General features: G+C 41.7%; 2 protein-coding genes across 3 annotated transcripts; one reads left to right on the forward strand and one right to left on the reverse strand.

Annotated features, from left to right (window-relative positions):
• Positions 1 to 677: 677 nt before the first annotated feature.
• On the reverse strand, positions 678 to 9,025 carry ppm1g (protein phosphatase, Mg2+/Mn2+ dependent, 1G). Of its 2 annotated transcripts, none has more exons than XM_034580245.1 (15): positions 8,965 to 9,025; positions 8,218 to 8,276; positions 7,778 to 7,914; positions 6,324 to 6,393; positions 5,971 to 6,056; positions 5,264 to 5,393; positions 4,888 to 4,999; positions 4,307 to 4,497; positions 3,896 to 4,086; positions 3,679 to 3,810; positions 3,248 to 3,350; positions 2,605 to 2,736; positions 2,288 to 2,417; positions 1,780 to 1,879; positions 678 to 1,440 (listed from the first exon to the last, which is right to left on the reverse strand). In XM_034580245.1, exons 3-15 carry the CDS (start codon positions 7,886 to 7,888, stop codon positions 1,252 to 1,254), a joined length of 1,677 nt encoding a protein of 558 aa, XP_034436136.1. In that variant the 5' UTR covers positions 7,889 to 7,914; positions 8,218 to 8,276; positions 8,965 to 9,025; the 3' UTR covers positions 678 to 1,251. The 2 variants fall into 2 exon arrangements, with proteins under 2 accessions (XP_034436136.1, XP_034436128.1); XM_034580237.1 differs by having other exon boundaries at positions 8,218 to 8,285; positions 8,974 to 9,016.
• A 456-nt stretch (positions 9,026 to 9,481) lies between these two features.
• Positions 9,482 to 11,427, forward strand: mis12 (MIS12 kinetochore complex component). The gene is made up of 2 exons (XM_034581598.1): positions 9,482 to 9,896; positions 11,027 to 11,427. Exons 1-2 carry the CDS (start codon positions 9,498 to 9,500, stop codon positions 11,294 to 11,296), a joined length of 669 nt encoding a protein of 222 aa, XP_034437489.1. The 5' UTR covers positions 9,482 to 9,497; the 3' UTR covers positions 11,297 to 11,427.
• Positions 11,428 to 13,006: the final 1,579 nt, after the last annotated feature.

A 13,006-nucleotide genomic window follows, 5' to 3' on the forward strand; every position in this document is an offset into this window, starting at 1 on the left:
TCTGGAGAGACATGTAAAGGCTTGCCTCCGTTTCCATGCTATCATCTCTTACAGATGAAAATACACTCGTTCCCAAAACCATGACATCTTTTTGCCGTCTAGAAATTTACAGATTTTCAATCAAGACAAGACACAAAGCAGGAATCAAAAGAAAGGCAGGAAAATGGTGAAGTACCGGGATATATAATGTGACTGAAAAACAAAATAACTCAGGTTTCAATGGGTGCTAATGGAAAGAAAAATGTCAAAATGTTGAAGTAAAGAAACTGGACTAGAACCCAAACATCCTTCAGTTCTTCTCAGTGAGATAACTACCAGAGAGGAGCCTGGGGTACATCCACACTAATATGTTTTCATCTCAAAACCAAATGATCTCAGTCGATACTAACATGTACACTAAGCACGCATGTACCAGTCCGACAGGAAGCACATCGTTTGAGTTTGACGAGGGATTTCTTAGCTTGGACTGATGAGGTGGAACTGTTGCAGGTATTAAACCTCCAGGTTGCACACGCCACCGGTGATTGAGGCTGTTGGAAAAAGATTGTGATAAGAGCGTGATGACTCAGGGGAGGATACTTTGTGAATGACAACACCTGATCATGAAGCGAGCGTGCTAACATCTGCGCCATCATTTATTTAACTCCAAGTTTCTAAATGCAACCCTGGAGTTTCCTAACATATTTTGGGCAAACTACATTTACAAAAGGTTTCCATTTAGGGGCTTGAAATTTCAAAAAAGGAAAAAACACATCAGTTTGGATGTAGCATGACACAGAGGACGTCAACACATTCAGTGCAACACTAGACTCGCATTCGCTGTCCCATGGCATGAAACCTTAATTTGGGCGACAAAGGACAGTAAGATCCTCTGAATTGATAATTTTTTCTAATGTTTCCTTTACAAGATGCCAAGTTAGACAGTAATAAATTCATGGTAAGCGATGCAGTATTCAGTCCGACTGTTCCGGATTTAAGGAGTTAAAGTGTGTCCAGCTTCTTTCCAACAAAACCAAACAAAAGAAACGACTGGAGGGGTGTGAAAGTGTGAATCCACCTAAAACAGACGACAAGAACTATACTGATGATCGAAGTTCAGCGGATCTTTGAGCAAACATATAGAATTTGTGATTTCTGTCTTAGGGTGAATACTTTGTGAGGTAAGGATTACATTTTGAACAGAATGTGTCTCTGGTGTATCTGGGGTAGTCTGGGACCAGCTGCTCTCCTTGGGACAGTTTCTCTTTTCCTCTAGTCACTTTTAGCCTTTTTGCTGTCGTTTCCGTTCTTCTCCGGCTCGGTCCCTTCGGCCTCCTCCTGGTGCTTCCTCTTCTTTGTGTCATCTGACGGGTGTGGCAGGAAGGTGATGAGGATGCAAGTCATGTTGTCACATCCTGTCCCGTCTCCAGATGTGTCAGGGGCCAAACAGTGGTCCACCAGCTGTCGGGAGGACGCAAGGTATTTTACATTTAAGGTATGAACTAAGGACAATGTTTTTAGTGTCACATTAAGCTATAAGCTAGATAGCACACTCACTACATATTAGTTGCAAATTAAATATAAGTGATTGATAGAATAATCAGCAAATTTCAGCCATGTAAACATCCTCATGCCTCACTTAGAAACGGAGGAAAGCATGTGTTTATGTCCATTTCTACAGTGATTAAAACTGCAGAACGTCAAATCCATTTGTTTCCATGTCTATTGCTTTGATTTCTGGGCTCTGAAGCCGGCTACAGATATGATTTGTGTACAAGTGTGTATGGGAAACTTTCTCACCTCTTCCACAATAGATGAGAGGGGTCTGGCTTTGCCACTCTGGTCTGGTTTGATCCTCTTACTGATGAAGTCCACCACCTCCTGACTGCTCAACACATTCCTGCACACACACGGAGCGCATCAACAGGTGAGTGACAAATCGAAAGGAAAAACAATCTCAAGCATGTAAAGTGCTAATTATCAGCTACAGAAACCCTTTCATTGTGCTTAATGACCTCATAAGATCAAGACTTTGGAACAACTATCAGGCTCACACATGAGTATGCAGGCAGGGACGAGGTTAGAGAATAACTTCTAGTTGGAGATGCGCTGATACCAGCATCAGAAATGCTTCTGATACTGCCGAAAATGCTGAGTGTGGCATTAGCGAGAAAGAAAATCTATACACCGATCTTTTACCACGTCTGAAAAGTATATTAGTTTCACCCAGATAAAACTGCAATTCGCTTTTCCCAGAAATGACTTCTCTTTAGTACTGGGCCTCACTTATACCGCCACTGTTACTCACCAGATGCCGTCGCAGGCGATGACCATGAAGTCATTCTCCTCATTAAGGGTCAAAACTTTGACGTCCGGCATCGAAGAAATCATCTGCTCCTCTGGAGGCAGAGTCTTGTTCCTCTTGTAGAAGTGGTCACCTGAGAACCAGAGTCCAGATAAATATGTATTAAATGAATCCGTTCTTATGAATGTGATCCTATCAGAGGAGGAGAATATGACATTGTGATTTGAATTCAAAACCGAAAATGACTGTTGACAAAGAGCATTGAGTTTAATTCTGACTAGTCAGGAAAAAAAAAAAAAAAATCACCAACTCAGCCATACCAATAGCTCTGGACAAGTTCAATCCACCGTTGACGCGCCCATCCATGGTCACTTTCCCTCCAGCGTTTTTGATGCGAGCCAGTTCCAACTCGTCCTCTGGTTTGTGGTCGTAAGACATGTCGACAGCTTTGCCTACAGCAACAGAGTGTTTCGGTTACATACAAGATAACAGCAAAGCCTTAGATTCAAATATCTACCACTACACATTTCAGTGGCAACTTTGATCGGCTGTAGTCCAGTAACATCAATGGATCAACTGATAAGAATGAGTAAGAAATGATTTTAAGATTCTTATGTTTTGTACATAACATTTCTTTTTAGGGTTGAAGGCAGCACTGGTTTTTCAGAGCAGACACTTTTTTTTGCTGTGCTGACACTTACTATAGGTTTTAATGTAGAATGACATCCTAACAGAGGGAACTCCTGAATATTCTTGCAATCATATTTTAACTTTATGGATCATTATACATAAATAAGTGATTAGGTCACAAAATGAAATGGTGCAGCAAACAGATACAAATGATACTTAATTTATTTGTAATGGGCTTAATAGACACCAGAATGAAGTTGGATATTTTGGATATATTTAATATATATACTGCGCATTATTGAGGTAAACTGGCTCCTTATTGTTTTGACTTACCCCGTTCAGAAACCACACAGCGCGAGTCTCCAGCGTTGGCCACGATCAGCTGCTTCCCTCGGATCAGAGCCACGACAGCTGTGGTGCCGCTGTCTGATCCAGGCTGTGAAAATGTGATAAGACCCAACATTTAAACTAGTTACAGGTTTATTTTGTTGGTGTCTAACAACAATTTTTATAAAATTTGAAGACTTGTTAAAACAGGGGTAAAATTAGTTGGAAGAGTTCAAAATACTTTTGTGATCACTGTCATTTTCTTGTATAAGGAAGATATTTATAGAGTTCACATGGCGACAGCAAATCAACACCCTTGAAAATAGACTGTGACAACTTTCATTATATAAATAATTAACACCATGTACGTTGTATGTATTTATGTATGTATGTAGTTGGCAGCACAGTCATACTGCTGATCAGGAAGTTGCACACACCTCCTCCTTGCCATCCATTCCAGGTAGACACATTTCCTCCTCATCTTCCTCCTCAGAGTCTTCTTCGCCCTCATCTGTATCTTCCTCTTCTTCCATCTCGCTGCTGTCACCTTCTTCCTCCTCACTACCATCCTAATAAAAAAAGTTTTTAGATGCTTTTCAAAGTGAGTAAGTTTTTGCAGCAAAGCAAAAATCTATTCTGGTCTCCTGCTCTCACCTCGTCATCACTGCCCTCCTCTTCCTCTCCCTCCTCAGACTCCTCACTGTCATCAAAGAACCTCGACTTTGAGTCTCCTCCAGCCTTGGAGGGCAGAGAGGAGCAGGAAGGACCTGCATCTCCTTCGGCCTTACCAGCCTTACCGGCCTTTTCTTCTCCATTGGAGCTCCCAGACTCTCCACCGTCAGCTGCTGTTATGGTGAAGCAACGGCAACACAGGGTGTTTGACAAGAGAAAAGTGAGCAATATTGAATGGAGAAAAAGCAGAGGACGTGTAATAAGTGCTCAAATTGAATACTTGTTTAAGGGCTGAAAATTCTTTCTACGTTCACCTACTCATTTTGATATTGAAGCTTTTTTGTTACCATGTAAACAAACACATTTTTTCATCTCATGCCATCTATTCTGTACCTGCACCACTGCCTTCACCCGCTGCTGTTCTCCGACAGGCCCGCAGCTTGGATGCACATGCCGCTCCTTCGCCTTGCTTCACCTTCCCGTTGCTCTCCTCCTCCAATTGTCCGTTCAGCCCCTCTTTCTTCTGTCCTTCCCCTTCTCCCGAGGCCTCAGGTTGTGGGCAGGACGCCTTCTTAGCAGCCGCACTGAGAACAAAACACAAAGAGGAAAGAGAGGTAAGCAACATTAGTCTTAAAATCTTAACTACTGTTTTACTCAACTACTAAGATAACGCTGGACTATATTACAACATCCAGGATATCTAGTAGAGAACCTATGTACCGAACCAATACCACATCTTTACAGTATATTAGTGACATTGTGAGATGCTATCATTGTGTTCTTTATGTCGACAAGGGGATCAGTTAAATGTGCAGAAAGGAGGAAGTGATGAAAATGTTATAGTGGACTTGCGTGAGGACCCCATTGAAGTAAGATTTTCCAGAAGGCCCGTGAGCCAATTTTATTGAATGTTGAAGCCACAGTACATAATTGCCACAAAGTCCTGCATGATAAAAACAAGTTTGTTGGTCTACCTGAGGGCAGCAGCGTGTTTGACAGCATTGCGGTTCTGGCCGTAGCGAACCAGCAGCTCCTCTATGGTCAGTGTAGCCTCCTCGTGGAGCAAAGCGGCCTCCTCTGTTTCCACTGAAACAAAAAGCAGAAACATGAGCTGACTCAGGAGTTGTTCAGATCTTGCATCACTGTTATAAATCTATTAGTGGTGTGTACAACCACACTTCAGCATGACTAGTTTTTATTGTATTCTCAAAGTTTGCTATGTTTCATTTCACATCTTTGTTGTGACATTTTCCTTTCCTATTTTATTAGACTGGGTGTTCCCAGTTATTTTTCTTACAACGGACATCCCCACCAAACCATACCACATAAATGAAATAAACGTGTACTCACAATCATCCTCCTCTGACACCTTTTCAACAGGCGGCTCCTCTGTGGGTCGTCCAGCGATCTGGACCAGCTCCTTGACGACTTCCTCTGTAGTTATTTTGCCGTCGATGGCCAGGAAGGCGTCTTCCAGTGCCTGGAAACAAGCAGGAAGGTTTGTCGGTAAAAGTCAAGTAGCAGTGTAACATTGGGTTTAGTCTAAATCAGCTAATATAAAGCCTATGGTAGATCATATGAAGACAAATAATAACCAGGGATGAATACATTCTGAGTGATTTCGCTGCTTGTAAAAAGTGCCTAACAGTATTAGCTTTTGATACCTGCAAACTAGACACGTCGTCACAGGACAATTCATAGATACTATTCTAAGATCACAACTCAAGGAAGCATAACCCATCAGATGTAAGTGACTGTGTATGTAGCGGTTATGTTTAATCACGGGTGACAGGTCGGGTTGCAGGGCATATGACAGCAGTCTGGGCAGGTCCAGCGGGTTGTGTGCGGTACAGAGTTTCGTGGGTGCTGGTTTAAAAAATTGACCTGTGCAGGACATTGATTCATGTTGCAGGTCTATTCAGAGGCTGCGGTGAACGTGTGTGGACTGCGGATCCAAACAAAAAAAGATGACCACACTCACATGTAAACTGTATCTATGCCAGAGTAGAGTAATACACATCTGGCCATGAGAATCTGGGGCTTCTACAGGATCTCACCTTTTGCAATTTGCCATCTTTGTAGGTCTTCTGCTCCTTGATGATGTCAGGAAGGTACTTTGAACAGTAAAGAGCCACCTCTTCACCTAAAAGAAAACAGCAGGTTGTATAAATTCTCAGGGCAGGTGTGTTTACACACAGTGCTCTGAGGGGCATGTCCAACAAACAATGAAGATAAAAATCATTGAAACAATAAAGATGGTGTCTTGTGATATAAAAAAGGACATTTGTCTCTGACAGGTGTTTGTTATTAAAACAGGTTTGTGTATTGTGCACCACCAATGTTATGAATATGTGTAAGTGTTGATGTTTAGCAAGAAAATACTAGAAATAGTAGAATATAACTATCTTACCTCCGTGTCCATCATATACCGCGAACATGGCGGTATCCTTGTCAAACTCTGTAATACAGTTGTGAGCATCCTGTGACAAAAACAAAGACAAAAATTACAACCAAAATTCCCCTCTTGGTGCTCAAAGCAGCAATGTGTACATTTTGGAAGTGGGCGAGAGGGGATAGGACTACAAAAACTGTTCCATTCATTCCCAAAAGGGGAGGGGGTGCATCTTATGTTACAGTGTAATGAGGGATGGAACGCCTTTATGACCATAATGAATGAAATTTAAGACCTATGTGAAGTATAATAGATATGACTATCAGAGTCCCAGTTTTACCTACACTCTGTCATAATTGAAGATTAAATGAAGTAGCCAAGTAGAGAATAGCCCTCAAAATACCATGTTATCTTGTAAACTACGAACAGAAACAGCAGGTGTCCGTAGTCTATGACTGGGGTGTTTGTCAGTTATCACTTACTCATTGGTATTGTTTGTAGATTTATTACAGTATACTAATATCTGTATCATTGAGAGCTACAAACTAAGCCAATATATTTCTCTTAATAAAACACAAATGTGCGATGGAAGACCTAGTACGTGATATTTTAACTTATTTCAGACATTTTAAGGCTTAAAATACAGATTATTCTGTTTTCGACGTTTTTAAGATCCTGTTAAACCTCATTAGAAAACATGTACATTCACCAGTGGTGGAAGGTAACCAACTACATTTATCTAAGTAGTTTTCCGATACTTGTAATGAACTTGCGTATTTACACTCAATGCTACTTTATACTTACACCTCACTACTTTTCTGGGGGAAATGTACTTTCTTCTCCACTACAGTTATTTGACAGCTTTAGTTTATTTTAAGATGAACATTTTACACAATAGCTTCTAATAAGGGGTTAGATTTCAAGTGTGCATGAGGATTATCTTCAGTCAGTCAGGTAAAATAATAGAATTTAGGTTGTGTCACACAACAAAGTTTGTGTTCTCTAACTGTAGATGAGCCTCGTGTTATTATCACTGCACAAGTTCATACATGTCTTTGGACTGATTCACTAAAATGCATGTACTTAGTTAACAATTTTACCCTTCTCTATTAAGTTGATAGCCGGTGCATTAAATCCAAGTGGCTACAAAATGCGACACAAGGTCTTTCAGTACAAGTGGTTCACACAGCGGACATCAGCTACACACTATTGGATACTGTCAGAGAGAGATTGTAAAGTAACTCAGCTAAAATCACCCCCGAGGATGAGTTATGGATTTTAATCATCACTGCAGTGGATGCTGGGAGATAAACTGGTTTAGGGATGTGAGACACCAGCTGCAGCCAAACCAACAGAAAAAAGCCTCACTAACGTTCATCCCGCCATTTACAACTGCACACTGATCTCTCCTCAGGACACAAGGCGGCAACATGGTTGTCTTTTGATGCGGCCCCTCTTTTTTTCCGTCTTACCTCCATGGAGACACGCCAGCCCTGCATAGCAGAGTAGCCGTAGCTCATGTGGCTGTTGCCGCCATCGGAAGAGGTCTTGGTCGTGTTAGGCTGCGACAGATAAGCCCCCATGGTTATTGGATTGTATGGCTTTGCACCTGGAGAGGACGACACAATGGAAACATCACATTTCTGCTTCACATGGAAAAACGCACACATCACACAGGGCTTGTGTCGCACTTCGGCTTCGTTTGCCAGGCAGGCTAGCTATAGTTGCTAGCTAGCTAACGTTAGCAACACCACAACAAAAAAAAAAGTAGACGCATCGGCAGCTGCTAGCTTAAACCGCGAAGCTAGCAGCAGCCAACCCGGCTAAACTTCCAGGGACCGTAAACTCTGTCCCCGCCGGGAGAGGCGGCTGCGCAGAACCACAAACACCAAATAGTTAGCTGCTGGTTTACCTGATGTGACGGAGCAGGATGAATCTGTAGCCGGGTTCAGAGGAGAGAGATTCACATAGGAAGCACTAGTGATGTGTCCTTCCGTGTCGAGGCTTCGAAGCGTGTGTCGGGTAATCCAGGAAGATTTTTGTGGAGCGCGTATCGAGGCTTGTGTTGATGACGTATGTGGTGACGTTCAAAGCCTCGCGAGCCGGCCGTACCACGTGACTGAGTCAGGAAATGGTTCGCGGGTTTGGCGTGCGAATCGAAATATAAGGGGCAGCGAAACGCAATGGACCCCCCCCCTCACATTGTGTGCACTTGGGACTTTATTGCGCGTTTGTTTCCAAAAAAAAAGAAACCGCCTGAAACCCAGCACGGTGGAAAAGTTGTTATTTTTAAATAAAAATGAATAAAATGTTGTCCCTATTTTACGTGTTACATGTTACAAGTAACACAAGCACATTCACATCACAACCCTCTGCCCAATTTGTTTCCACTTTCCCTTTTGACCCCGCCATTGTATCATAAAGACAGACACCATATTAATAAGTTAATAATTTATGCATTGGCATCACAAACATCATTCATTCATTTATTCAATTCAAAGCTTCACACACCAAAGCCATTGGTGTCATTATAATCACTCTGCCTGTTTTACATTTATTGTCCACTTGATGGCACAGCGCCATGAAGCTTCGGCCCATGAGTGAACCAATTGGATGGAAAGCGTCAATGCTGCATGAAGCTTCATGTCGCCACCACTAGGAAGCACCGCACGTGTGGGAGCAGGAGCCGCTAACAACACAGCCCGAGGAGGAGCAGCGGTCCCGCGCATGTGCCTTTCCTCCCAGCGAGGGGGCGTGTCCGAGACCTGCGTCCTGCGTCCTGACGTCACGAGCGAACGGTTTGAAAACAGTACAGTTCAGTCATTATAAAAAATCTATTATTCTCAACGATTTACATCACAAAATAGTTCTCAATATAAATATAAACAAAAATATTATCCAGTTTTATAGAGATTGATCCAATGTGAATTGTGTAAAACTGAAGACGAAACGATCTAAGCTGTTTTATGAATATGATCATATCATTTTGCCACAAAACCAACTTCTCAATCAAATTGGAAGCTAGAGACCTTTTATTATGCAATGAAAATAAAAATCTGAAAGGTTGTTGGCGTAAAACCAACTGACATTTTATTCTCGAGTTGGCCTCCATACCGGTTGGTGGCGGTAATGCGCCGTGTTGTCCTATGAACGTCACAGGCAGAAGTAGGGAGAAGAATAAAGTGGTTTGACATGGCGCGGGAAGAGAGCAACATGGAGGTCAGCGGAGAAGCAGACAGTCTCTCTCCGTCCACTTTAAAACTATACGAGGCTCAGTTTTTCGGCTTCACCCCGCAGACCTGCATGCTGCGGGTGTACAGCGTCTTCCAGGACTGCATGTACGACATCTTACCCGTGGTGGAGAAGGTGTGTGTGAGGCAGCTGAGTAAAGGCGAGTCGGACGCGGCGGAGGAGCTGCTGCGGAACCGGGCTCGGGAGTGCAGCCGCAAACTGCAGCAGTTCCTGGAGGAGCGCTTCAAGCAGCTGTCGGAGCGGATGGAGGCGCTGCTGGTGAACCGCTGCTTCTCCGTACCGCCCAATGTGCTGCTGCCCGAAGACCAGACCCACAACAAATACCCCCAGGGGCTACAGGTGGGTGGAGGAGTGCAAACAAGCTACTGTTTCATGCGTGTGTTCACTGTTCAAGTTCAGTTCAATTACACATCTTGTCTTCAAGGTTCAGTGGGTTATATTAGTGACAGTCAAACATGAAAGAGAACCTGTGGTAACCTTTAGAAATCTTCATAAAAATAGGGTCCTCCGTAGGGAGGACCCGCTCCTGATGTAAATATTGTGAGCCCATTGTGGTGTAAATAAAACAACAATTCGTACAATGTAGATGATAAGACAATACTGGTAACACCACTAAGATTATATTATATTAAATTTCTGCCAATAGATTCAGTTCAGCTGAATCTTACACACTGAACCTGTAAAGGGATAGTTCACCCAAAAATTTGAATTCGGTCATTAGTGTTTGAGTCCACAAAACACTTTTGGAGTTTCAGGGGTAAACAGTGTTGCAGCCAAATCCAATACAATTGAAGTAAATGGTGACTGATTCTTAAAACATAAAATGGCAGGAGCAGTATGGAGGCACTTGGATGACATCTTGGATCATCACATGTGATGTCATCCAAGTGTCCGTAAGTCCCGACATTCAAATTCGACTTGAAACAAGAAAAATATCTGTAAATACAATCCCCTACCCACCTACCCCTCCAAGGCTTTCAGAAAAAAGGACAGAACATCTACAGGATTCCTGTTGTAAGAAAGTTTGTGTTGGGGTCTTCACATCCATACTGCCTGAACTGTAAACTGTACTTTTTATAGGTTAAAAAGTTAGTCACCTTCTAGTTTTGGACACTTCAGTTGAAAAAGGACAGGACTACATTTCCTGCACTTGTCACCTAATGTAGATGTTAACAGTCTCTAATGGGAGCTTTTTCTCAGCAGTGTTATAATACATTACATTCCTGTGTTTTCATATCACATGTGGCTATTGTACTCTACATAAGGGCTGGAACCAATGATTCTTTTCATTCATAGTTCATTTTCTTGATTAATTGATGAAATGTTTTGTCTTTAAAGTATCAGAAAATTTTGAAAAATATGTTCTAGTTTCCAACAACCCATGGTGATGTCCTCAGGTGCCATTTTCTCTGTGATCTCACAATATTAAAGATCTGTCTGTGATTTGGCTGTGGTCCTTCTCGTTCCAGGACGTGCTGAGGCTGGAGTCGTCCCTGACAGACATGCACAGAGCCTATGAAGCAGAGGTCTGCGCCAGACAAGCGCTGCTGGCTGAGCTGGAGGAGCAGAAGGAGGTGCAGAAGCAGCTGGATGGGATCCGGACTTGGGTCAGAGAGCTGCAGGCAGCCTGGGTGAAGGAAGGTAACGGCAACTTTAGTGAAAGTTTCCGACTGGTGATGGAGTCGGTAAAGAACCTGCAAGAGGCCGTCGCAGAGGTCTACAAGAAAGCTCCTCACTGAACTGAACTCAAATTTGTTTTATATCTCGTAATTCCTCCAGAACTTTAATATTGTTGTTTTTGATTCTCTTTTTTTCAACAACAGCAGTGCAATGTAAATAATAAAACACATGGATGTATTTGTGTCAGTTACGCTGATTATTTTCCCTTAAAGTCAGGTACCTTTGTTATGTACCTCCTCTTATTCTCATCTTGGCTGCCTTATAAAGAAGAAACAATATTGTCAACTCTGCATTAAATTCAGTTCAGCACAACTCTACCTTCGTAACAAATTGTATCTACTTAACTATATTTGTAACTGTAAGGTGATGGTGTTTGTTTTATTTATATATTTCAGGATTGCATTAGGTTGTTGACATTGTTTCCACCACAATGAACAGCAGCAGTGATGGACAGCAGAGGGCGCTCATGGCATGTTACTACACCTGAGCCAGTCAAATCCATGCATGCTGAAGTGATCACACTTCTTGATCAATATCTGGAAAAAACACATTTAAGTATTAAAATGTAAAGTAGGAGACATTGGTTAAACTGTTTGCATTTAGAATTCTGGATTATTGAAATTAGTATGTAAAGCTGGTAAAAGTTGTTTAATTATTTCACCAGTTATTTTGAATTATTATAATGAAATTAACTACTTCTCTACACAAACAAGCCCTTACACTGCAGAAGTTCAATTTGGGGTTCTATGTTAAACAGAAATAGAAAATGATAAAATTATATAATCAACGAAACTTATTTTTGGTAGTTTTCCTTTAATCGTGTCGAGGGTTGAGACAGAGGATGTCTGCGTCACCTTGTTAAACCCTATAAGACAAATTGTGATTTGAATATAGGCTATACAAATAAAATTTGATTGATTAATTCTGCTGCAGAGATCAAGGAATTTTGTTTACATCACATCGACGACGGCATTGGCTCCTATGACCACAAACTCAACATATCCTTCGGTGTCTGTGTATGGCTCCACTTCTTCATCTGGAGATATTTGTTTTCTTTTAGTTTTTTTTACATTTTTGTGTCTGTCGCGTGTTAGAAGCTTCATCAACCCGCCACTCTCTCGTGGTGAATCAGATTATTTAGACTATCTGCAGACTTTATACAACGGGTCAGACAGAGAAAGTCTGATGGAACTCTGAGGCTCTCACATGGACGTTTGTGTTCACGCACACCTCCTATGGAGAAAGTGCGGAGAATTTCAAGAGTTCATTGCATGTCTGAAAGCGGCTTATGTGATGCTTTTCTTTGCGTTTTACACTGTTGCACAAGACAAGATGTTGCATTAGGCTGTGGGAAGCTATTACCAGCATTTTATATTGTTTCACTACATTTTTAGAGCAAAAACCAAACGTGAATGACTGATTTATCAAAAATGGAAATAATCATTAGTTGTAGACCTATAAGAAACCCATGGTACATTTTATATGCATCAGTAGATAACAAATATTGAAAGTTCTTCATGTTTATCATTTTCAGTTTACTGTGTAGTAAAGTGAAGATGTACATGAACCAGTAGGGGGCAGCAAATGCATATTGTGATTTAACGTAACATTAGAATTGATAATAGTTTATATATCTTAACTGTTACTTATTTTTACACCATAAAAATAATACATGTGTGTTTCACCATGACATGGGTCAGACTTGGGCCACCCCTGCTTTTTACAATAAACATTTGTCTGCCATGTGCAATATGATGCATTGCAAAACT

This window comes from Hippoglossus hippoglossus, chromosome 3, assembly GCF_009819705.1.
Source record: "Hippoglossus hippoglossus isolate fHipHip1 chromosome 3, fHipHip1.pri, whole genome shotgun sequence".
NCBI classification, from domain to species: Eukaryota; Metazoa; Chordata; class Actinopteri; order Pleuronectiformes; family Pleuronectidae; genus Hippoglossus; species Hippoglossus hippoglossus.